At 43.6% G+C, this 26,544-nt stretch overlaps 1 protein-coding gene across 4 annotated transcripts in view; it reads right to left on the reverse strand.

The window, feature by feature from the left end:
• Positions 1 to 26,544, reverse strand: part of rngtt (RNA guanylyltransferase and 5'-phosphatase) — a 110,488-nt gene that overhangs the window by 71,981 nt on the left and 11,963 nt on the right. For all 4 annotated transcript variants that reach the window (XM_013138632.3, XM_010882817.3, XM_020056288.3 and 1 more), the window contains exons 5-9: positions 20,565 to 20,640; positions 17,398 to 17,662; positions 16,204 to 16,313; positions 13,815 to 13,916; positions 2,021 to 2,156 (exon numbers count right to left, since the gene is read on the reverse strand). In XM_013138632.3, coding sequence (XP_012994086.2) covers positions 2,021 to 2,156; positions 13,815 to 13,916; positions 16,204 to 16,313; positions 17,398 to 17,662; positions 20,565 to 20,640 — 689 coding nt within the window. The remainder of the gene's footprint in view (positions 1 to 2,020; positions 2,157 to 13,814; positions 13,917 to 16,203; positions 16,314 to 17,397; positions 17,663 to 20,564; positions 20,641 to 26,544) is intronic.

The raw sequence follows: 26,544 nt of genomic DNA on the forward strand, positions 1-26,544 counted from the left end.
GTTGAACCATGTACTTTGGTGCCAAATGAGCAAGCACTTCGTTGGATTTACTTCTGTCCCTCAACGAAGTGACTTTACGTACTGTTCAGCAGATCCAGAGTTTTTTGGTTCCTCTACTGCGTTTTCCGTCTTCACCTAGCCAAGTTTCTTTAAAATGGAATACATTTATTCAAGACATTTCCCCAAATTATGTTTATTTGTATTTATTCCAATATTATGTAGTGTTATATATAACCCTTTTCTGTGAACTAACAAGATATGCACCAGAAAGACAGGCAGAGACAGGCTGTGGTACTGAAAATTAACTACCAGACGTTGTGTTGGGTTTTTTTGTTAGGTTAGCGTCAGGGTGGGATACCGTCAATGTTGCATTGATTAGACAGACGCCGCGAGCTAGCAAAGTCTGACACTTGTGAAACCTGTTCATGTCAGACTGCAGTGGAACACATGAAAATTGCATGTACTTTAAGAAATGTTTTACCAGCTACTCATAAGTGGTCGGCAAGCTTGCGACTGAACCCCTGCTTTTAAAGCAATTTCACTCATCAACTATTCACTCAAACGGGAGAGAGTGTACGAACGCAGACAAATACAAGACAACACTTACTCGAAAGACCACACACACTACTGCCTTGAACTGCAGGCAAACAGACACTGTTCACACCTCACCGATACTGTAGAAAGTCGTCGACAGTACAGCGGAGTATCGCTCTGGGGCGGGATGAATACAGTGGTACAGCCATGAGATGACCTCTGTATTGAGCCAGTTGTGTTTTTGTGCGGCACACAGAGACATTAAGCGTTGTGTCCTAGATCGGTTGGGTGCATGAATGAGATGGAGGGACAAGCAGAGGAGCTGCCAACACAGAAGGCCTGAAGACTGAATTAAAATGTAATAGAAATATAATTTCTAACTAAATAATAATTACAAACGGAGGGGGCCTGTATTTCTATTAATAAAAAAAAATGTCCTCGACGTCCAGGTGGTTAACCTTCCCCCAAAAAATATAGGCCCCAGGTGTCACAGTTCACTGAAAATACAAAAGCCTGGCAGCAGAGGCAGACTCCACGCATGCGCGCAACTGCATATGTAGATTGTTCACACACGGATGCTTTTCGGATGGAAAGCATCAACGGAAACAATGACAACGACGAAAAAAGTAAAGGGATTCCAGAAAGGGCTGCAGAGATGGTTGTCCATCTGGCAGGTTCTCCAACCCCTGCAGAGAAACACTGAATCACTGTTAGTGGCCAGTGGGTCCCTCTTCATCTTGCCCGGTTACTTACTCTGGCCGAACGACCAGCTCTAGGAAGAGTCTTGTGGTTCCAAAATTCAAGACGGAGCCCACTGTGCTCCGGGGATCTTTAACTGTTTTAGCAATACTTTGGAACCTGTCCCACATCTATATCAACACAATTCTGTTTCACAACACAAAAATGTTTCTTGGGCTTCATGGCTTGTTGTGTTCCTTTCTCAATCACACCTAACTGAATTTGCCACAGGGGGGACTCCAGTCAACTTCTAGTGACATCTAAAGGATGACCAAAAGACACATGCATCTGAGCTCAATCTGGATCATCGTGGCAAAGGGTACTTATGTACAGGAGTTAAATTGGCACAAACTTCTAAAATGTGTTATCGTATTGTGTGTAATCTGATTCCCCAAAAATATATACCACCTTAATAAAAAAAAATACATCTTAAACATGAATCGTGGTGAAAGTGAAGAGGTCTGAATACTTTCGGAAGGCATTCTATATAGACAGAAAATACATTCATAACCATTCCTTGTTCAAAATGCTATGGCGAGAGGGAGAAAGCAAGAGAAAGAGGCCCAATCACCCTCAAATAAACCCATGTACCCCATAACCTTGTGCAGATCTGAGGAAATCTGACATGAGAGCAATCTGATAGCCTAGGTGCAAGACTGCCCATATGCCAAGTCCATGGGGTGTAGGGGTAAATTTGGGACTGGGCCAGAGAAAGAGAGAACTGAATAAAACAACAGATTGTACCTACCCCGTCTAGTAGTGTGTTGCATAAGTGAACGCGGAGATCTTTCCGGAAAGGAAATTCTAGGTTGGCTATGTGGAACACTGAGTTGTCTCTGTCAATCATGTACACCTCGTTCTTCCCATCTATCAGCATCATGTACCTGTTGAAAACACAAGAATCATATTATAAAAAGGTAACAGCCATTTAGCAGCATCATATATCAGGATCTCACATTGCCTGAAAGGTACCTTGCCTTGTCACCCAGGCATACAGTAGCACCACCAAACATAGTCCCATTCAAAATGAGGTTCAAGTGTACAGCAGGTTGTTTGTGGGGGGGGGGGGGCTGCTCTCGGTTTAAAAAGGCTGCAATCAGATGTCCCTCTTATTTTGTTTGCTAAACCAGGTTGGGAATTTTCACCTGGAAGAGAGATTTCAGACGGATAATCATTTGACCAGAGTGCATATTTCATTTAAATTCTCTTCAAACCCTGCTTACAGAAACAAGTACATCATGATCTATTCTAGTGGAGTGCTTCTAAATCACAGTCCTCAAGGCAATGTAGGGTGCATGTGTTTGTTGGTCATTTCAATCAGCTACATAGTACCGGGGCAAAAACTAACACGTGCTCTGACCCTTTAGGTCCCCACAAACAGGAATGAGAATCACTGGAATCACACACACACACACACACTTTCTAACCAACTCTCTCTTCTATTGACATAACTGGATGACAAAGAAAGCCACAGGCTCTGCTATCTTATGAAGTTTTTTTACATTCTAAAGCCGCTCTACTTCAATCCAAATGTGCCAGTCTCCAGTTAGAGGTGGCCCTATCTTCAAATAGCACGATGTGCTGCTATGTTCGCTGGTAGCGGCAAGGTAGGCAAGTTGTTTCACTGATGAGGTCTTAGCACTAATCCAGAATTAGTTCTCTGGCTTTTTCAGGTGAGATAGAAGCCTTAGTTTGCATAAAGAAATAGGCTGTATTTTCCTTGGTCTAAAGAGGACCACATACGCTAGCAGTAGAGAGACAGTCCAGTTTAATTGTGATATCATGGACTCATATTAAAGTTCCTGCTCTGCGAAACTTTAAGAGAGCTTCACTGCATGTACCGTACAAAACCGGAGGCAAGTCAATAAAATGTACACTCGGCAAAGACGAGAAAACCGTTGAAATTGTAGTATCCAAACAAGTTACCGACAAGACATTTGCCACAAGACACATCAAAATCCACCACAAGCAGATGTTAGCGCACATCAACGCACTTCCCTCTTCCCCTCAAGGAAGTGACCTTTAAGCACTGTTCATCAGCTTCATGAGTATTCTATTTCATACAAAATCAATTACCTTGTGCAGAACACAAGACATTCCTGTTAATTCTTCTTGAGACATGACATTCACCACTGGACAGCAAACATTTCTATGCTGTTGGTATTCTGTGCGTTAGATCTCAATCTGAATTTTGATTTTCTATAACACACAAGGTAAAGTTCTGAGTCCATGTCAATTACATTAAAATGAACACTATTTAGGTCTGACAGAAAAATGCACAATTTCTTTTGTGAGACAATGTTTCTGTAAATGAACTGCAAAATAGTGTTAGGTCTGTTTTTATAAGCCAATAATGATCAACCAAGGGAGGGATAATGTCAATGATTAGACAGTACAGCAGGGAGCATGCAGTGTCTGGTCCTCAAGAGAATTTCCCATGACAGTTGGGGGGAACACAAAAAATTGCAAGTAATTTCAGAACCGTTTGGCAAGCTATTCATAAGTGGGCTGCAAGCTATTGCCAGACAGCGATCGACCCCTGTGTACACATTTCCCCGCAACAACTTTTTAATCTTTTTAATAACCTCGGCCTCCATTCTGCCACAACGGGACGTAACATCGTAACAGGGTCAGTTACAGGTGCACGCATAACAAAGTGTATGGAAGGGAAGGCACATTAAACATACAAAATAACGTTGCCATTTTACAAACGCTTGATTACATTAACCTGATGTTTCAGTCAGAGAAACGGCAAGATGTAACAAATACGTTAATGACTACACAATTTAGCAGCTTCATTACACCTGACAGCACAATTCACACTGCAATATAGCCTCCGCCTGTTTCTGCAGCAGAAAGGAAAGAGAGACTAGCTGCCCCAGTCACATAGGAAGAGCTGAATTCAGCACCCACTTATTTATTATATATTTCTTTTAAATGACGCAGTTTTCTACAACACAGACTGAAACACCTGCCCAGCTTAGCTATTCCCGTCAGACCCGTCAGGTCACACAGGCTTCAGGCAGACATTTTGAATTCTAATTAGAATATCGTCATGGCAATAGAGGCGTGAAAGACAGGATATTGCAGAAGTTCATCTTTTTCTCCCTTTTCAATAAGCTGCTGGGAAAATAGGAGCCGTGTGCTGGTGACCGACAGGACTGTCAGAACACAGTGGCGATGCTGACAGTTAGGTATCCAACAACCTGTCAACGCTGTCACACCTCCCCAGTCATTACCACAATGATCCCTCCTTCACCCCAACCAGGCAGAGGGAGACCAAGTAGAGGACACGGAACCTTCCTTTACTTTCCAACCTGTGGGCCTCCACTCCAACTCTCAGGCACTCACTGTCACAGGGGCAAAAACGGATGGACAGTGGGTCGCTTCATCGCAGACTCCGACGCGGACTTCTACTTGGCGGTGGTGACAGATTACAAGTTCAACAAGAAGTGGACTTGGGATGAATGTGTTCGGGGTGGGGAAGCGTCTCGGGTTAAGGCGCTTACGGCAGCACAACTCTTGGTCCTGCCTATGTAGATGGCAAAATGGGTAGGGTTGCAGGAAATATGCAATGGGATTCCAAATAGATTCTGTGCTCTATGGCGAAATTAGTAGAATTGCATTGCAAAAGTAGAATTGCATTGCAAATCTGAAATAAAATAAGAATTCCAGTATTTTCTCTCCATTGTCAAGAGGGGGGCCAAAAACCATGTGCGTTCGAAATATGGAAACGGCTTCACGCGCCAATAAATGATCATGCCCTCAAAAGAAAGAACAAAAGTGCAAACAAAAGCTGTCAGGCAAATTAAACAAGAATCCATGTCAACAGTAAAACTGTTTTGAGTAAGAGAGGAAAACTTTGTGTGTGGAAAGAAAAACAGCTCAGCAATTTGTAATTACAACACAAGAGTTGATTATTCCAATGATATGCATCCAGGATGGTTAACAGCCACGGATTTCTCTCTGTCAACAAATGCCGAGTACAGGATGTTTTAATGAGGGATTCTGAGTCAGTTACGGTCTTATTCCTGAAGGTTAAGTATCCTAATCAACATATCCTAAAAGAGAGGGCAAATGAGCTCGCCCCCATTACACCCCTCTGTCACATTAGCGCAACCAAGCATGCTAATTGCGCAAAAGGTTATTGGACGAACGGCTAAATTAAGACAAAGGCAAACCAAGGAGCACGCCAGGCCAGTGACACAGATGTACGGCTCCCCAGGGGGGAGGGGAGTCGGGTGGCATGGCGAAAAGGGATGGCAGATCGCCGTGTCGTTCCCCACAACCAACTTTGCTTCACTTTCCGCGGCACAAGCAGCTGCAAGAGCTGCTGGTGGGAAAAAGGCGTAATCATCTATCGATTAGTCCTTGCTAATCTGCCATCTATAACAGCTGGTTCAGTGAGCTGTTGAAGACATCTAGTTCTCTGAAAAGTGTGGAATACAATTTACGTGTCCTGAATGGCAAAGTATTCCCTACAGACTGCAATACTTCTGACCAGAGCCCTATGGGTGGTAGGGCACTACATTTGGGTAAAAGGGCATATTTAGGATACAGACCAGCTTTCTTCTCATACTCAGTGTTCTCCTAATCCTCTGCTTCCTTCTCATCTCTTTTGGACAATTCACTTAGACTCTAATTAAATTTCATGCAGTTGCTCATCAGCTATAATTCCATGCCATCAAATCTGAAAGAATCACTAACAAAAGGAAAAGCTGCAGGCCGGATCTGAAGAGCGACGCTCCGTCGAGCAGTGCCTGTCTATGATTACCACAGGGCCCTCAGCCTTGAGTAAAGGGTAGGCTATAGTCCTTATACAAACACAAACCCAACAAAAGAAACAAACAAAGCGTCTCTGGCTTAATGGTGGGCTTTTAAAACACCGCTGGGAGGGAAGGGCTAGACATATCATATTATTATGACACTGAAATGGTTCCAAGAGGACCGGGCCCTGACAAGCGGAGCTTTAATTGGTCCTCCGGACTTCTCCTCCAATGGAGGGGATCGATACTGGACGGCGAGAACGACCCTGGTATCTGGGGTTATAGAGACGTAATAGTCCCCCAAACCAATCGTCCAGGGGCCCATACAGGCCCGAAAAACACATGACATTTGGGTCACCGCCGACCTTTGCTACGCTCCAATACCACTGATTACAGGGGACGATGGGAGAAAGGACAGCTGCTGTTATGAGGCCGGACACAGTGAAAGGGACAGACCACGAGACCTCCAAGAAGAGAGGGGTTGTCAGGAAATTGGAAGGAGTCGGGAAGAGTTGGTAAAGGGAAAGAAAGGGTGGATGATCTACGATGGATGTTTCTCAGAGGAAATGGAAAAAGGTCTCCAAGCTCACGATGGGCGTTTTAAAAGCGCTCAAGGGAACTTGTAGACAACTTCAGATGTAAGAAAGATGAACTGGAATACACTCATTAGTTCAGAACTGCCCTGACTGGCTTTGAATTCAATGGCTTTAAAAAAATAAAATAAAAATCTGAGAAAATTCATACTCCGCAAAAAACTAACTATAAGCAGATCTGCAAAAAAAAAAGCGGACAAAAAAGAATTTACGCATAGGAACACAGCATTGGCAACGTCAAAACGCATTGAATTGGAAACTGGCTCTAGGAAGCCTACAAATTCTCTTGGCTCTGTGGCAGCTTAACACTCAAAGGGCCCTTCTTCATCAGTCAAGGATAAGCCACACCGCCCCAACCGGAGACATAATAATGAGGCTGTGCGCCTGGCGGCAAGTGATCGGGGATCGGACAATGCAGGACCTCAACTACTACAAATCAAAATGTCCATTCATTCATGTTAGCAGATATCGATGGGAGCCCGGCGTTCTCAATCCGTGTTCCGGTGCAGGCAGTTTGTGTAAGGCCCTGATTTCCCCTCATCTACCGGCCCTGTCAGCCAGCGGCTTTGGTCCTAAGTGTCACCCCCCCGTCGCCGCCCCCAAGGGACCTTCGGATCAGATAGAGCAGCTTTGCGCATCATTAGCGGGAAGCTGGCAAAGCCCGGGCAGGGCGGCCACTCAAACAACCCAGCCTAGAGAGGTAGGAGAGAGTCGGCCTATGTCTGCTGCTGGACACCGGCGAGAGAGCGTCAAGCACAGTCACGATCCAGTGACACATTCAACACAACACTAGAAGTTCTCCATTAAAGGGAGCCCTCCCCCCCTATAAACTCACAGCCATGCTGGGAAACACACAATGACATTTACAGTCCGTGAAATCGCATTTCACGCACTGTGCCGCCACGTCAAAGAGCGTAAACGTGAGATTTACAACTTGATACAACAGAAATCCAATTTTTAATATAAGGACTCATGTATTGATCTCGCTTAGGGCCGTGCGGACTGACTCGTGCGCAATTAAACTGTCCACAGAAAATCATCTGACAGATAGTAAGGGAAAGACAGTGAGAGGGACAGCAAATGTAACTGCCAGCGTCTGTGTCCTTTAATTGCCAGGACACACAATCTAAAACCCTAACACTTCTTAAGCCAGCAGACCTATTGATTTCTCATCTTGTTAAAATTACTGCAACTGGGCTACCAACAGGACGAGGCCAAGACCGGGAGGGAGGAGAAGAGAAGCGTTAATCTCTTGCCCACTGCCTGTTGCTCTGAGATAATTGTGTCTAGTGGCCCAGCCAGGTGGCCCATTGATTTGAGTGTTACCTTTCCTCCTGAATCCTGCATCTCCTCTACCACCCCTGGGTCAGGACATGGATCAATTCATCCTGACAGCCAGAAGAGCCATCCACCAGCAAGCATCACAAATCACACCATATATACCTTCCCCGTGCACTACTTTGTGACCAGGCACAATTGGACTCCGGTCCAAATTAGTGAGATATATAAAGGAATAGGGCGCCATTTGGGATATGCAAGTACTCTGACCCCATCATAACTAACGGAAACCCTTGGCTGTCTGTCACTCCAGCTCACCTCAGCCACCGTCCTGATTAGGTGCTAGCGCTCTCTCCCTCTCTGTCTCCCTGTATCCCTCTCCCCCTCTGACTCAAAAAGGACTGATTACATCATCGGTTTGTTCTTTTTGGATTGGTAAAGTACGTGGAAGGGTAGACACAGTTCGGAGACCAATTCAAGTATGATTAACTGAAGTAAAATTATATTTGCAAGCTGAATTTTAAGTATTAAAACAGTGCAGTCACCCAAGTGATTTATTTGTGTAACTAACTTCCAAATGAAAAAAAGAAATCTTGTTCTGCTTACTTTTGGATAGAGAGGAAAGAGAGAGGGCGTCAGATGCAGTGTGCGAGTAAGTCCATGAGTGTGTTTCAGAGTACAAAAACTCCCAATACACATGTTTAAAATGCAGAGGATATTTAAAATGCAGATATATCTCCTGATAATCTATAGGGAGAGGTGGAGCCGTTTGGCCTTTGGGCCTCTACTTTGAGCTCTGCGTGAGTGAGGAAGAAGCCCATGTTGACAGACAGTCCAACATGACTTAGAGCAGTGTATCTGAACCTGGAAACATTTTTAAATCAATATTAAATACCAACACCAGCGACCGGAGATCACTCGCATATCTTCAGTCCTGTGTTCCAAGGACAGTTGTGAAACTGATTTTGAGGGTTTCAAAATTACATTCTCAGAACTTTATTGCCCTAAATGCACTTAATGTCAGATTTATTGTTGTTACATACTGTATAAAATAATACTTAACGCCAGATTTATTTCACAGTGAGTTCATGTAACTTCTGCCCTATTTTACTCGGAACTAATTTAGGCTTAGCTAATCAAAGGGGTTAACGCGTATGCAACAACCATATATTTAAATTGCTAATTTGTCAATAATTAAATTTTCACTTATTCATTATACAATACGTTGTGCAGATTAATCAGAATATAGAGATGAAATCTAATGAAATCCCAATTTGTAATGCAACAACATTTGCATCCAAAAGAGTGTGAATATTTATTCAATCAACTGTAGGATCCAGATTTAAAGCAGTGCAGTACAAAGGCTTGGATGCCATACACCAAGCCTCCTGAGACATTTTTAATCCAGGTGATCAGAGAGGTGCTTGTCAGAAAAGTCTGAACCATACGCATTTACTAACTAATGGAATCTGTTCAGGAACACATACATACAAACATAAATGGAAACATTTTAGTTTTAATAAAATAAGTTACCAATAAAAGATAAAAAAAAATTAAGCACTAACAAGTTGCTTTATGTAAAAGTGTCAGCCAAAACGGCATCTTTTTATATCTGGAGTTGGAAGACAGAAGACAAACCACCACTAAACCAAAAAACACATTGGAAAAGCTGTGCAGCATCTCTCGGAAATAAATATCACACTCCTCCAAATATCCTCTTTCACATTAATAGAAAAGACCTCGCCACAAACAGAGCTTGTACATCTGCTAGCTAGGTGAATGGCCCTGAACCTGCCATTACCTCTCACCGGCTTTCTGAACGAGCCCATCATCTCCACAAACAATAGAAGACAGAGGGACGCAGTCTATGGGAACAAAATGTCCCAGAGAGACAAAATAGGCATGATTCCATTTGCTCATTATGTGACCATAAATGCCACCCATCCTCAAGAGAGAGCAGAGGGCTCATCACCTGAGCTACACCGCAGGCATGGAAGAGCCTGCTAAGCATGCAAATACCTACAAAAAAAAGTAACACTCACTGAATAATCCTATTTGCTCCACACACAACCCAAACCGGTGGCCGACATTCAGCTCAGTGTGAACCTTTCACATTACAAGAATAGAAATAATAAGACGTACGCCTAAAAGGTACAAGGACAGTACTTTTTGCTGGCAAAACAGCAAGAGTGTAATTACAGTTGTCGGCACAGCGCACACAGGGAAGAAAATCTGGGAATAAATGTGAAGAAAAACAGACCAAGCCATTACAGAAAGCTTAGCTAAGGAGCCTAGGCTACAGTAACCTAATTATTTTATCTCTAAAAGCTGTCAAAACGGAAACAAAAAATGTGGGTGGGCTAATAGCTAACCTTAGAAGATGCCGAGCGTGTTGTGATGTCACCAGGTGGGTTCTGCTGTGCGGAAGTCTGGCTTTCTGGCAGGAGGGTTCTGCCTTTGATACCAGCCAAACAGCTTGCAGTGTGAATCTTCTGAGTATCTTCTGACTAATGATGAGCCCCTAATGGGTTACTCGGGGGGGGTTCACCGCTCGGCCAGTATCTCCCATGCTGTACAGGTAGAATTCCAAACAAAAGGAATGCCCCGGAAAATGATTCACTCTCACTTTTGATTTGGAATTCCTTTCAAGCTCTCGATTATCCACAGAGCTGCAAACTCAGAAGAGCCTAGAAGGGGCCTATTAGAAGGAAATCCATTCAATTCAACTTCTTGAACAAAATCCTGAAATTGTATGCACTGAGCCATGACTATCCAGCTATCTTGGTGCAAGTTTTAAGAATGGGTAAGGCTGTCCGTTTTAGGTACCGAGTCTACGTTGGCCCACTGTGAAGGACAATCTGAACAATAACAACCTTTTTATAAAGACTCTGACTCTCTATTTCTGTGTGTTGGTCGATTCATTCAATTTACCAGAGGCACTAATTCAAAGCGCCTTACATGAGTGACTGCATACTTACTCATATTTTCAGTCTGGCCCACAGGGAATCTAACCCTTACCCTAACCCCAGTCCTGGCATTGCAAGCACATTGCTTTACCAACTGACTCAAGTCTTTGGCGGAGAGAGCTGGTATTGTTCATTGTTAGAGATATTCTTTTGTAAACATATAAAGCAAAAATATTTTGGGGTATTTGCACCTTTTTAAGTCATGGATCTAGAGCGCCTGTTTGTTTTCATTTGCAAACCATCAAAACAAGTTGACTTTTTATGGGTGTTTAATATAAAAAAAAACAACATTTAAAGCCAAAAGTGTGGAAATTCTACTGTAGATTCACATCAAAAGGCACCTTTCAAAAAACAAATATCTGGAGACCATCGCAGCCCCATCCCCCCACCCCCTGAGCGTAGTTATGACAATTCGGTTAATCTAGACAAGCGACGGTAAAGACGTAAAAAGGTAAACTGGCTCTTTCAACTCCAGAGGTCTGTGTTTTCTTGAAGCATAAAAAGAGATGGGTGCAGATTTCAATCAGCTTGTATCTCACTCAGTGAGCATATAATAACCAACAGGTAGTCTATTCACCAAAAACATGCTGGTATCTTCAAAGCTGAAAGGCTTCTACAAACCTGCTGAGAGATGTCGAGGTAAGAGGTCTACGGTGGACAGACACTCTCAGGAAGGGACACAAGGCGAAGAGGTGAAGTTTCTCTGGTGTATAGTTGGTGTGAGAACAGGGGCGTTCTGGGTGGGGTATTTTGCGAAGAGGCGAGTGGGTTGGAGTGGGATGTTTTTGTCAGGGCCGTGGGTTCAACTCTCACGCGGAAAAAGCATGACAATCTATGCACTCGCCGCATTACTGTAAGTCACTTGGGATAAGAGCGTCTGCTAAATGAATAAAACGTTCCATGTAAAAGGTTATAAGAACTCAGCGGCGGCAGCCAGAAAGCAAAGCCCCGATGGACAACCACAAAGCAGGGCGTCCCTGCTTTGCCATCCTGTTACCAGGGGTCCTGGTGGAGAAATCATGTCTTCTGTGATCGACTCAATCTCCACTCCACTATGAACATGACATTGATTAAGAAAACAACCTCCGTTTTGGAAGTTCTTCATCTACTCAAAGACTCGCAGTGTACTTCCCTCTTCCGTTTCTTCTTCGGGCTCCGTTACCAGCTGGGCATTGAAACCACGTCTGGGCCCTGCTCATAAATTATATTCAGTTGTGCATTAATGCAAAGGCATTATATTCAGTTGTGCATTAATGCAAAGGCATGAGTCCCCACTGAAAAAAAAAAAATCAATAAAAAAAGAACAGCCCATTTACAGTATCGTGACTTTTACCAACGAGGGCTCATTCATAATGCACTTTGGAGCGCTTGCCAGGGGAAACCGATAAACAACATCAGGCCCCTCCGTTTCCTGCACAACGAGCGATTAAAGCACAGGAGATAATGAGCTGCTCTCATTCATCGGAACACAACTAAGGCCTGGGTCCCAACTGGCACCATGATCTCCATGTGGCAGGGATGGGGAGTCCCCCGGGGAGGGACACAATATGTTGGATCCAACCCCATCTCAGTCTGCTTAAAGCCACGCATGCCATCAGCTGATGGCCCGCTGTCAGGAGACGAGAGCCCCCCTCTGTACAGACTGAGGCAATTGCCTCTAAATTAACATGGGCGGGGGGGGCCTAATTCTAAGAATTTGCATAAACTCTCTATGCACTAACTAGAGAGCCGGGGACAGAATGTAAATTTCACTGCAGCGGGAACCACAAAATGACTTGGCTGACGTTCTTGCTTGGGAGATCTTAAATACTATAACAGCACCCAATAGCCTAAGCATGATATTGCAAAGTATGTTTCATCTTTACCATATTACAAGTTTAAATATTGGACCCAAACAAGATCAAACTATTCACAAGTGTGCCCAGACATCTAAAGGACTTAGTTTGTCATCCGTTATCCACGCTCACTACATTTGCTGCAGGACTAAAGCACTTCCTTTAAGCGGAGTACAGCACTTCATCGTGTAACATCAGCCCACGAGAAAAATACAACTGAATGATTGGACTACCCATATAACAGAAATAAAGGTCTGTCTTACAACATTAAGAAACAACATGTTTTAATTTGATCATTATTATGCAAATAGGCAAAATTTCACTTCTGTGTCTCAGAGGTTAACACAACATTTCCCTTGCCAAAACCTTGAGTGAATTTCTCACAGCGTGAAAGTGCTCTTACAGAAAGCATCTATTTCCATCACTAAAAAAATCCCAGGGCACCAAGGACCACGGCAACCATGACACTGGCGGCTGAAGATAGCCAAACAGACAGTCCCTCCTCGGATCCTGGCCAGCTCTCCACTTCTGCCTGCATCCCAGTCCCACCATCCATCCCCCTGTCCTCCATTCCCACCCTCCCTTGTACGGGAAATTAAAGCACTGTATGTAAAAAAAGAAATCTCAAATTGACAGCCTGACTTCATGAAATATTCACCAGTGTATTGAGAGAGCGTTTCAGCACAGATTGCCAGAACACTAAAAAAAGTCCTTCCCAACAACGTTTAGCCCTGCAGGGTAATAATGGGTAAGCCTTGTCCGAGAAACAACCATCCCCTATGGCAGGGGCTTATAATCTCTTTCTATAGTTTGACGGGCGAGTACACCCCTGTGCCGGAAACTTACTCCAACGGGCAGTTGGACTGTGAGAGAACACCACAGCCCCTGGCTACCCCAGCGGTTCACTTGGCCCAGCCAATCAAGAACGGCATTCAATTGAACCGGGCTAATCGAAGAATGGAAATCCACAAGGGCAGCGTGCCAGAACAATGTCAGCGTTAGGCTCGATGTCCTGATTAAAAAGCCTGTAATATTAACTGGAAATGAAGCTGGGTGAAGAGGAGGGAAGCATCTACAGGCTGTATGTTGGGGGGGGGGGCTTACCGGGTGCCATCAGCCTTCCAGCTGACCTTGTAGGGATTCTGTTCTAGCAGGCGAAGGTTCCGTCTGTCCATAGACACAGGTTGAGCACCGGGGAACCCAGACCTATTACACACACACAAAATTTATATTATATTAATATGGTGGATATAAAAAGTCTACACACCCCTGTTAACATGCCAGGTTCTTGTGATGTAAAAGAATGAGACAAAGATAAATCATGTCAGAACTTACTCCACCTTTAATGTGACCTGTAACGTGAACAATTCAGTTGAAAAACCAACGAAAATCTTTGAGAATAAAATACAATGCACAATAACCTGGTTGTATAAGTGTGCACACCCTTAAACTAGTACTTTGTTGAAGCACCTTTAGATTTTATTACAGCACTCAGTCTTTTTGGGTAGGAGTCTATTAGCATGGCACATCTTGAGGTGGCAATATTTGCCCACGCTTCTTAGCAAATGCGCTCCAAATCAGTTGGATTGCGAGGACATCTCCTGCGCACAGCCCTCTTCAGATCACCCCACAGATGTTCAATTGGATTCAGGTCTGGGCTCTGGCTGGGCCATTCCGAAATGTTAATCTTCTTCTGGTGAAGCCATGCTTTTGTGGATTTGGATGTGTGCATTGGGTCGTTATCCAGCTGAAAGGTGAACTTCCTCTTCATCTTCAGCTTTCTAACAGATGCCTGAAGGTTCTGTGCCAGAAATGCCTGATATTTGGAACTGTTCATAATTCCCTCGACCCTGAGTTGGCCCCGGTTCCAGCTGAAGAAAAAACTGCCCCAAAGCATGATGCTGCCACCACCATGCTTCACTGTGGGTATGGTGTGCACATCTTTGGGTGATGTGCAGTGTTGTTTTTGCGCCAAACATACCTTTTAGAATTATGGCCAAAAGGTTCAACCTTGGTTTCATCAGACCATAAAACATTTTCCCATGTGCTGTTGGGGGACTTGATGTTTGTTTTTGCAAACTTCAGCCGGGCTTGGATGTTTTTCTTTGTAAGAAAAGGCTTCCGTCTTGCCACCCTACTCCATATCCCATTCATTTGAAGAATACAGGAGATTGTTGTCACAAGTAGCACACAGATAGTACCTGCAGTTCCTTTAATGTTGCTCTAGGCCTCTTGGAAACCTCCCTGACCAGTTTTAATCTTGTCTTTTGGAGGGATGTCCAGTTCTTGGTAATGTCTCTGTTGTGCCAAATTTTCTCCACTTGATGATGACTGTCTTCACTGTGTTCCATGGTATATCTAAAGCTTTGGAAATTATATTGTACCCTTCTCCTGACTGACATATTTCAACAATGAGATCCCTCTGATGCTTTGGAAGCTCTCTGCAGACCATGGCTTTAGCTCAGAGATGCAACTAAGAATATGTCAGGATAAACCTACTAGAACATGATTATTTGTGATTAATCAGAGTCACTATAAATGATGGCAGGTGTGTAATGACTTATTTAACATTAGTTTGAATGTGATTGGTTAATTCTGAACACAGCCACATCCCCGGTTATAAGAGGGTGTGCACACTTATACAACCAGGTTATTGTAAGGTTTTGATTGTTCCATCTCAAAGATTTCCGTTTGTTTTTCAATTGAATTGTTCATATTATAGGTCACATTAACAGTGGAAAAATCTGACATGATTTATCTTTGTCTCATTCTTTTACATCACAAAAACCTGGCATTTTAACAGGGGTGTGTAGACTTTATATCCACTCTCTATATAGAGATATATCAGTGGATATAAAAAGTCCATATATATCAATCTCTCTATATCTCTACATCTAAATCTACTGTATATCTACATCTAAATCTACACACACATACATATATATATAAAATACATTCTATGTCCTGCCTGGAACTGGGACTAAGAATGAAGAAGGCTTCATAAAGGGTGAAATGAAACTCAGAGAAATGACAAGGCTGCAGAGCTATAACAACAGAATTCATAGCGTCTCTAGTAAGGTATTACAACTCTGGCAAAACAGCCAGTTCACTGGAGAAATAACAGGCTATTTTCTACACGTATTGTTCAACACTGCAAAGCTCTAAAACAGAAATTATCTACTAGGAGTGAATCACACGCAGTGCTACCAGAAGGTATATTAGAGGCACATGGAAAGTGAGAGCGAGAGAGAGATAGAGAGCGAGAGACTGGATGGAAAGTGAGAGCGAGAGAGAGATAGAGAGCGAGAGACTGGATGTATCTCACTGGATGTTTTTGTTTGTAGCACTTGATTAGTGCAGAGAAAGAGAGAGAAAAAAAAGGCAATAATAAACACAGACAGGCAGAAAGGGAGAGAGACAGATTTCTCACACAAAGACAAAGGGAGTGAGTGAGTGTGAGAGAGAGAGAGAGAGAGAGAGAGAAAATCCTTACTTTTCCCACTCTGCCAACTCCTGAACCTTCCTCTGGATCTCTGCCAGTTTGGGCTGTGTAGTAACTTGTGTGACACCTTTCACCGTGATCCCCTCCAAGAAGATGGCCCCCTGAGAGGACAAACCACACAACAAGGTTGGGGAAGCGTAGCCTCCTACAGAAAAAACATCCATCCGCTGCGTGCAAAACTACACCAGAAATTATATTTTCGTCGGTAGGTTTTGGGAGATAAACCACTTTCAATTGTATAACATGCAATCGAATAGCATAGTTCCATGAAGTCGTCCACTCAGAGGGCCTGTGATTAGGACGTCCAAAGAAGTTCACCAGATAGAAGACAAGGGTGCAATTTGGGGAGCGGTTTGACAAATGTAGATGAGGGCAGAGGATTACTGATAATAATTCAAACATACACTCAGCAGCCAATTCATTAGGTACACCTAGTACTCGGTCGGACCCACTTGCTTCCAGAACAGCCCGAATTCTTTTGTAAGTAAATTTTTTATTTAATTGCAGTCTATTTGACTGGCTGCAGCCCGCCTGGTAGTTTGTGTGTTTCTTCCCGTTCTCTTCCCTCCTCTCTCATAACCAAATAGCCAACAGTTCTGCTCCTGACTGGGTGTTCTGGGTGGGTGGCACCCTTCTCTGTTAACTCTAGATAGTGTTGTGTGTGAAAAGCCTGGGAGGGGCACTGGTAGCTGAGGCACTAAAAAGGGCACTTGGGTCACTAGTTTTGCCCATTCCAGGGTTCAATCCAACAATAACTGAATTCCTCCTCAATGTCTGCCTGCCTGCTTTATGCAGCAAGCCACAGCCAAGTGACTCGCTGTCAGCATGAGCGATCCTTCTTACTGTACCTAATAAACTGGCCACTGAATGCATTTCCTTTCTGGGGAATAAACACATTTTCCCCCGGTAAGCAGAACCTTCTCCAGGACATAAGAGCCATCCTACTCACATTCGGAGACGATATTCGACACGAGCCTCGGTCGATGTTCCGCAGCACACCACCCTTTGAACGGGCACCACCGCTACACTAATTATCATTCCGGGCTCCGGACCACAGGTAACGGCATGGGTTACAGGTGACAAATCAGCGCTTAGAGCGCCGTGAGACAAGGCAGACGGGTTCGACCTCCTGGCCACCCAAGGCAGTAACTTATACCACCTATATCACTCGGGCATGACTCTCACCACTTTCAGTCTCTCTTTTCGGCGTTTCCCAGGCGCCGACGACCCCGAGGAGGAGGGGCCCGACTGAGGATCTTGCCCAATCACGTTGCCGTCGTCGTCCTGGTCGCCCCTGTCATTGTCGTCCTCGAAGCACCAGTCGGGTAGCGCGGGGGCGGCAGGTGCGTCCTCCACGTCGCCATAGCGACGAAAGAGCTCCCTCAGGTAGTCGCCCTTGTAGATGCCGGGGGCACGGGCCTGAGCGAAACCCGCCACGGCCGCCTCGATGCTAGACCGCGTCGGGTGGGGGTGGGGGTGGGGGGGGGAACACAGGGGAACCTCAGTTAGACTTCTGCAGAGACAGGACCTGCCAATTAGCCATCAAGGAGAACTGCCTCTTTGGCCAGCGGCTGACCCTGTCAAAAAACCCAAAGGAATCACCGCTCGCTGCTAGTAGACTGGCAATTGTATTGTCCGCCTGCAGACAGTGTGAAAAGATGAAGCCCATGGGATTTTGTCGTACACAACCAGAAGGAATGCACACCTCAGAGTCTGTCTGTGTATGTACTGTGCTCGTATTAAACTAGAATAGAGACATATATATATATATAGGTATGGTGGCTCTTAAAACAATACACCTCCTTCGTCTTCCATATTTTGTGCTAGGACATGAATTTGAAACACATGTTGCTATTGATCATAACTAAAAAGTTCCATAACATCAAAGTGTAAATATAAGTCTGCACATTGTCTCAAATGAATTGAAAATCTAAAACAGAAAATAATTGATTGCACATGTATTTGCCTTTGGCAGCAGTTACAGGCATTAGTTTATTTGGATACGTCCCTGCAATCCTTGCACCGACGCATCTTCAGAAGCTTCACAGGCCCTGACGCAGAGAAGCATCCCCACAGCGTGATGAATCCACCACCATGCTTCACGGAAATAATTGGGTTCTCAGGATGACGCATGGTGTCAGACTTGCTCCAAATATTCCTCTTAGTGTTGAGGCCCAAATGCCCTATTTTTGTCTCATCAGATTAATAGAATCTTCTTCTTTGGCGTGATTCATTTCAAACATGGCTAGTTTTGCCACTTATAAAGGCCACTTTTATGAAGCACCCAGGCTACAGCTGCAGCATTCACACGGTCTTCCAGCTCAGCCGTGGAAGACTGTAACTCCATTAGAGTTGCCAAAGGCCTATTGGAAGCCTACCGGACTAGAGCCATTCTCGCCTGGACACTCAATATTGAGGACGGCTTGTTCTGGACAGATTCACAGATGTACCCTAGAGTCTCTATTTCCCTGGATTTATCTCCCCCTCCCCTACAACAAAGGAAAACATTTCACTCAAGATATTTTTTGGAGGTCAAGATCATTTTAATTGAAGTGTGCAAAAGCAGGGAACTTGTTTAGTGAGTGGTTCTCTAACACACATTGCGATAGCAGAACTTGTTTAATAAATCGCCACTAGGTGAATGACCATGGTATCATTTCACAGTGTCAATGGCTACACAAAGTGAAGGACAAACACACACACACACACACACACACACAGAAGGAAATCACTAATATAATAATATGAATTCCATTTATCTGCACTCGATTCTGTGTTGTTTCGGTCAGCGTTCTCCAGACTGCAGATTTTATAGAAAACATTTGGACGTAAGACGCCCTAAAAAAAACTCATTAATGGTTTCTTCTGCCTCCTAAGCTTTTTGCTTAGCTTTGCAAGATGCTAAACAAGTTTTATTGCAATAACTCGCAGACATCTTTTACTGTTATCAAATCAAAATACAATTCCCAAAAGATAACTATTGTTTTAACCGCCCAACAACAGAAGGGTTTCCCTCCTTTCAATCTGTCTAAACAAACAAAACAGTGCCCAAGGGAACTCAGATTTATCTAACCTTAACCAGACCCCATTTACAGGCCCACAGTCTCTCTGCTCAACACACATTTATCCCCTGCCTCTCTGCTCCTCTGCAGTAAATTATTCAGCACCTGCGGGGTGCGGAGTCAACTTCTCACCACCGGCCTTTGGGCCTCTGTCTTTCCCCGAGCGTGACTTCATTCATACTGACAGCACTCCCCCCTTACGATGCTGCACATACAGAATCCAGAGCCCATCAATGCAGATGAGTCTACGGTCAGTTTTTGCATTGGTGTTCATCACTTGGTTAGTGTAGACAGAGATAGCCGAAACACGAGCCTCTGGTAGCTTTTTTTTGGTGGCGTTTCGATCTGCGTCCATGGCAACCCAGCTCCACCCAGTTAGGGGACCTGGGGGCCCCCTCCCGAACACAATGGGGGCACACAAACTTAACCATTCTGGGACTCTGGGAATTGTGCTGGATGTGAGGTCAGTGTTTGGATAGTGTGCGATATTCAGCGGATATGCCGAAATCAAGACAAATCATGTCACACCATATTTACCTTTAATAGGCTCCTGTGACCAACAATAGTTGGTTGAAAAACAAACAATTTATCTGAAAAATAGATAAATAAACTTAATGCTCACCCTTAATGGGACTGGTGACTGTGTTTTCCGATTGAAACCAATAATGTTCTAAATCATGCAGAGAGGTAATTAGCTGCCATCTGACATTATATATAGTACATCATAATTATAAAATATATTTTGGTGGAAACACTGCTGCCTTCTGCCAAAAATCTGAAAATAATTGGAAAAGAAAGGCTTGCAAAAAGGAATATCAAGTTCCTGGATTTGGCTTGTCAGAGCTCAGATCTCAATCCTATATGAACCCTGTGGACTGTGCACAGGATATCCCCGCTCAATTAGAATGAGATGAAAACTTCAATCGAGTAAGCTAAAATTTCAAAATGTAGTTGTGCTATGTTGATAGACACTTATCCAGACACACTTCCTGGTGGCATCCAAGCAATGTCTGACTTGATTTGTCTCGATTTCAGCCTTTAGATAAAAACAAGCAGAATTTCCAATAAGGGTGTGCAGACTTTTGGCCTTCCCTCCAGTCCATCTTCTCCACAAGGTACGCACAAATCAGAAAACCAGTTGGATCTTCAATTCATTTTATTTCTACAGAGATTGGAAAGGCAAGGCCCTACCTCCAGTCCATTTTCTCCACTAGGTATGCACAAATCAGAAAACCTGTCTGATCTTCAATTCATTTCATTTCTACAGAGATTGGAAAGGCAAGGCCTTACCTCCAGTCCATCTTCTCCACGAGGTACGCACAAATCAGAAAACCTGTCCGGTTGAATCCATGTGTGCAGTGGACACCTGTGGGAGAACAGAAAGAGACACATCTCAATAAATCATCACACCTGTCCCTATCACTAATGTTTTGTGTGTGTGTGTGTGTGTGTGTGTGTGTGTGTGTGTGTGTGAAAGATAAACTCCCTTAGTCATGAAAGGTTGAAGTTTTGATAAAACATAAAAGAAAAAAATAAGTTTGCTCACAAAGAGGTATGCTGGAGGAGGTGTGATTTTGCGGGGGTGTTTTCCTTCCATAAGCCTTGGGAAACTGGTTAAGATACATGGTATCATGGACAACGCCAAGAGTCCTTTGACCCAAAATCTAGCTGCCTCCGCAAGGACACTAAAACTGGCTCATTGGATGGACCTTCTAGTTGGACAATGACCCAAATCATTTCTCCAGATCCTCATAAAAACGTCTCACTGAATCAAGCTTTGACCCTGACCTAAACCCTACTGAAATCCAGTGAGCTGAAAAGGACAGGCCACACATGAGGACCAAGGACTCTGAACAATATGGAGAAATTCTGCATGGTTAAATGGTTTCATTAAAACATTATAGGAGAAGACTCAGTTGTTATTTTGATTAAGGGAGCAAGTACTGAATACATAATTGGTGAAACTTTTTGAGAAAACTATTTCTTTATTAAGAATGTGTGGTCGGTCTATTGAAGACCAAACAAAAACTAATCTCTTAGAGTTTAATTTTGTCCAGAAAAACTATCCTGATATCCCAAAAGTTAAATTGACACACTATGTTTTGAAAGCATATGATAAATGCTGAATGAAAAGGGAGGCAGCGGGGGATACTTAATGTCTTGCTTGTTTTTGTTTTGTTTGTGTATCGTTTCTTTCAGTCCATTCCCTTTTTTCTAACTCCTCTATTTATATGCTAATTTCAAAACAAAAACACATGTCTGTACTTTCTGTAAGATCTCAAACGGTGGCAATTTGCGTTCAATAATAAATAAAAAATAATACAGGAGACAGTAATTGGTTTTGTTTACATAATTTCACCTCAAATAAGATATGATTTTCTCATTTCTGAGTGTAAGATCAAGCTGACGAACAATAATTTCCCTCACCAGTGTCCAGTAATTCTGGAGGACCCCCCTAAATCCTGCCAAATCAATAGCACCACACGATTACCAAATGTAATGGGAAGAGGTGGTGGAGCTACACAACAGCCATTATGGTTATAAGAACACCTTGAAAGCTCGGCTGTGCATCTCAGTGGAAGCCTAATGCTTAACACCAGTCAGTGTCGGGAAGACACATCACATACACCAGGGTTGAAGTCATAAAGCACCCCAGGGTGTTATAATGAGTGGAAAGAAAACCCGGTCTTGGATCAGCTGTGGGTCACCATCTTCATACAAATGGCTGCACCATTCTCAGACTATGGGTGGAGGGAGGTAGCATGAGCCAAGGTACATAGGGAATTGGTTCATGTTTGCTTTGATATCTTTCAAGGCAGCAAAAATAATAGGAATAGGCAAAACCGTCACAGGACTATTGGCTCCTTTGATCAACGGAGGGAAAAAACGTTGACCTGCCAAGAAATAACTTCTTCAGATGTCGGCATGTTAGAGACAACGCACGTAAACAGCACCCTGCATTAAAAAGAAAAAAGTAGGCCCACAATGTTGGATAGGGGATTCAAATGCGGCATAAAATTGTGCGCTCTCAAGGCAGGGTATACCTCGAACCATTTCATGTGCTCGCACACTTCTCATCTTTCACCTTGAAAGAAAAAAAAAAGGGGGGGGGGGGTGCGCAAACTGCCAAAATCCCCCGTTGAAGAACAACCCCTTTCACCCCCCAAAGACAAACCAAATGTATACAATCCATGCTCAAATGCTGACCCATGCACCCAATTTCAAGTGGAGGTAGAAATTAAGCAGTACGTTGTGTCTATATGTCGCATTTTAATCGCATTTTAATCAATGTCGCATTTAATGTTGCATGGTTAAAATGCATACATTTTAACCAAATGTATGCAATCCATGCTCAAATGCTGACCCATGCACCCACTTTCAAGTGGAGGTAGAAATTAAGCAGTACGTTGTGTCTATATGTCACATTTTAATCAAGTCACCCTACCCTTGAGTCTTTCAAAGCAAAACCTGGCTCTGAAATACCTATGAGATTGGGATTAAGATAGCATGGAATACATTACTACTCCAGACAGGGTCTCATACAAGAACCTACACAGGCACATACACTGCAAAGGCTAAGCTCCATAGCGCATTTCCTGACACTTCTCCCAGGTATGACAAATGTCAACCTTCCGAGGGCACCCTGCGAAGAGCTTTGCCCTTTGACAAAACGTGGCAGTGTGTGCCAAGGTTGGAGAAATGTCATCATACTGCCTAAATTCAGCATTTCAGCCATTTTCATCCACAGCAAACCTTTTAAGTCACGCCGCAAATTTGGGCCAGTCATTTCAGCTGCAATTATTGGCTGATCACATTGGTGGTGTAAAGAACAAACAAATTCTGCATTAACTATGATGGATTATAAACACACAAGCAGTAAACATGACCTTCTCTGATACAATTAACTTGTGAAATGCCCAACAAGACATGATAAAAATCTGGAACATGTGTACAGCTCTGCGAAATAGCATACCACATTCCCATCCACACCACCCTGAGGAAATATGGACCTTTGATGCTCATACATACAGTGAGAAAAAGCCGGTCCAAACATACAGTCCAGTAAAGGACCAACTATGGACAGCTATGACACCAGAGACTGGGACAACAATTGTCAAAGACAAGAAGCACAAAAGCAGGTACAGTTCGCCATACAGGGAAACCAGGCTAGTCAGGCTAGAAGACAGACTAGCAGTTTTACATCAATGATGTGTGGAAAAGCATCAGGCAGATTATGGCTTACCACACCCCAAAAACTCTTTTTTTATCATAAACAAAAAAGAACTTCAAAAAAGGCTGAGGTTCCCTCAACTAAATTACAGCTTCAATTTAAAAATAACTCCATATATTTTGAGCAACACATTATCCAAGTTAGCAAACATCTGGCAACACACTCATTTGGACAATTTGGCAGCATAATTAAATTGGAAATTGCGCCCAATGTGTGCTTCCATCTAGTGTATTGCCTGAATGATTTGTTCTGGCCCAGCACTTGAGCAGTGGGGGGAGGGGCGAGGAATAAGGGCGGTTGGGGAGTCTGAGATGGTTTGGTGAGTCTTTTGGGAAGAGGGAGTGGGTTTTTTAGGTGTTTTTCTATGTTCTTATTGTGTCTTGTTTTGTTAAAAGCTGTTTATTAAAAAAAATAAACTGTTAAAAGGGACAAACTGGAGAACAGTATAAAAGCAATATTCTTGGGTAAACCACCCACTAACAGATCCTGATAAAATCTCAGAAAATATGGTTGTAAGTCAATTTGGACACATCCTATCACGGTAATCAGGGTAAGGATTTTTTTCTCACTCTCAGCTGCATTAAGACCCAAGAGAGAACAGATAAAGATCAACGGGTGGCAGACAGGATGACATCCTCATAATGACATTCATATATTCCACCCTGAGGCTTCAACAATTTAAATTTACAACATGGCACTGAGCTGAGCACAGGCAGAAAACAGGTGCCTGTAGAACTGTGCTGGCAAGTGGCCACAACAGTGCCACAGAGCCCCCTGCTGGCCATAGCAGTACATCACTGAGCTCTGGTCACCATGAATTGGGTCCTACAGGGTTTCGCCCCAATGCCCAGTGTGTCCATGAGAACTCTGCAGCACAACCAAAAGAAAAAGTCTGATGAAAACAAAGTAGCATCCAAATTCACACAAATACTAATAGAACAGGTCCTGTCAGACACCTAATTTCGGTGGGCAAAGGTTTAAATACATTGTTTATCATCAGCTTAGTAACAAACCCTAACCACACAAACATTGAAATGCTAAAACTGAGCCCAACTTTTCCAACTATTTACTTTCGCCTAATGTTACGTGTATTCACGTCAGCATGTTTCTATACAGGGTTTACAAAAGAAGTGCGGTTACAAAACTAGTGGCAGATTTGAAAAAGCAAGAGAACCACATTGAACGTGCTCTTCCTCTCGTCAACATTCTAGAATTATGTTTTTAATGCATCTTGATTGTGTATGAGTCTCTTTGTGGGAGGTGACATCTTAACACTACAAAAACGTCATCATCGAACACTAGTCATTCAAAGAGGGCAGATTGAGCAGTGATCATACATTCATAATTCACTGTAATGTTTTGGATATGGTTAACCTGATTTAAAGCCAGGTGGTCCGTTTCACACATTTCTGGAGAATCCACACACACTGAGCTATAACAAAGCGATTGCCCACGTGTTGTGGTCTATTTATAGTAAACAAGGCACCTGCAACATTTTCTATACATTTCTGGTTTCAGTTGCGTTTATTAATATGCTAAATGTGTGATTAGTACTAAGCTAGTCAGATATGAATGTCTCACCACATTTACACAAAGCAATAACAGTGGGGTACGAAAGGATTACATGTATCAGGACTACATAAGACCGTTAGAAAAGTCACCATTGTTGTTATCAAGCAGAACATAAACACTTCTCACATGAGCTCAAAGATTTTATTAGATAGCCTAGTGGATAAAGTTCAGGGCTAGTAGTAACCAAGTTGCTGGTTCAAATGCCTGAGCCAGCTAAATCAAAAATATGTGGTGTACTTGAGCAAGGCACTAATAGCGCCTGCTCATTTACGAAATGTAAATAGCATATGCACCTTAGCTCCTATATGGTAGATTAAATTAATTCAATAGTTAAATCATGATTCCCATGTCATTTAGGTTCCTGAAAAGTATGCAGCAGTCTATACCCACCAACTGTGAGCTATTCAGCCACATCCCACAGGCCAAAAGGATGATCACCATGTGGCATTAAATTCCAAGTGATGGTACAGGCTGGATGCAGCCATGCAAAGGCACACATACGAAGGCTCAGACCCGCCCCAGGGAAGTGAACTGGACACTTTTGTATATGGGACGTTTAAACCGTGAGTTGTTCCAGGGGCATAGAAAGCTCTTCTCTTAAACTTTGTTTACATCTCTGTTACTTAGCATTTTTATTCCAAGATATTCCATCCACCTGACAGGGGTGGCATATAACGAAGCTGGTTAAATAGCATGATTAGTAAACAAGCACAACCTTACACTACGCAGACCGGCAATATACACACTACTGTAGGCAAACCGGCAATACACACACTAGTGTAGGCAAACCGGCAATACACACACTAGTGTAGGCAAACCGGCAATACACACACTAGTGTAGGCAAACCGGCAATACACACACTAGTGTAGGCAAACCGGCAATACTCACACACACTACTGTAGGCAAACCGGCAATACTCACACACACTACTGTAGGCAAACCGGCAATACTCACACACACTACTGTAGGCAAACCGGCAATACTCACACACACTACTGTAGGCAAACCGGCAATACTCACACACACTACTGTAGGCAAACCGGCAATACTCACACACACTACTGTAGGCAAACCGGCCACACACTACTGTAGGCAAACCGGCCTCACACTACTGTAGGCAAACCGGCCTCACACTACTGTAGGCAAACCGGCCTCACACTACTGTAGGCAAACCGGCCTCACACTACTGTAGGCAAACCGGCCTCACACTACTGTAGGCAAACCGGCCTCACACTACTGTAGGCAAACCGGCCTCACACTACTGTAGGCAAACCGGCCTCACACTACTGTAGGCAAACCGGCCTCACACTACTGTAGGCAAACCGGCCTCACACTACTGTAGGCAAACCGGCCTCACACTACTGTAGGCAAACCGGCCACACACTACTGTAGGCAAACCGGCCACACACTAGTGTAGGCAAACCGGCCACACACTAGTGTAGGCAAACCGGCCACACACTACTGTA

Source organism: Esox lucius, chromosome 18, assembly GCF_011004845.1.
Source record: "Esox lucius isolate fEsoLuc1 chromosome 18, fEsoLuc1.pri, whole genome shotgun sequence".
In the NCBI taxonomy this organism is placed as follows: Eukaryota; Metazoa; Chordata; class Actinopteri; order Esociformes; family Esocidae; genus Esox; species Esox lucius.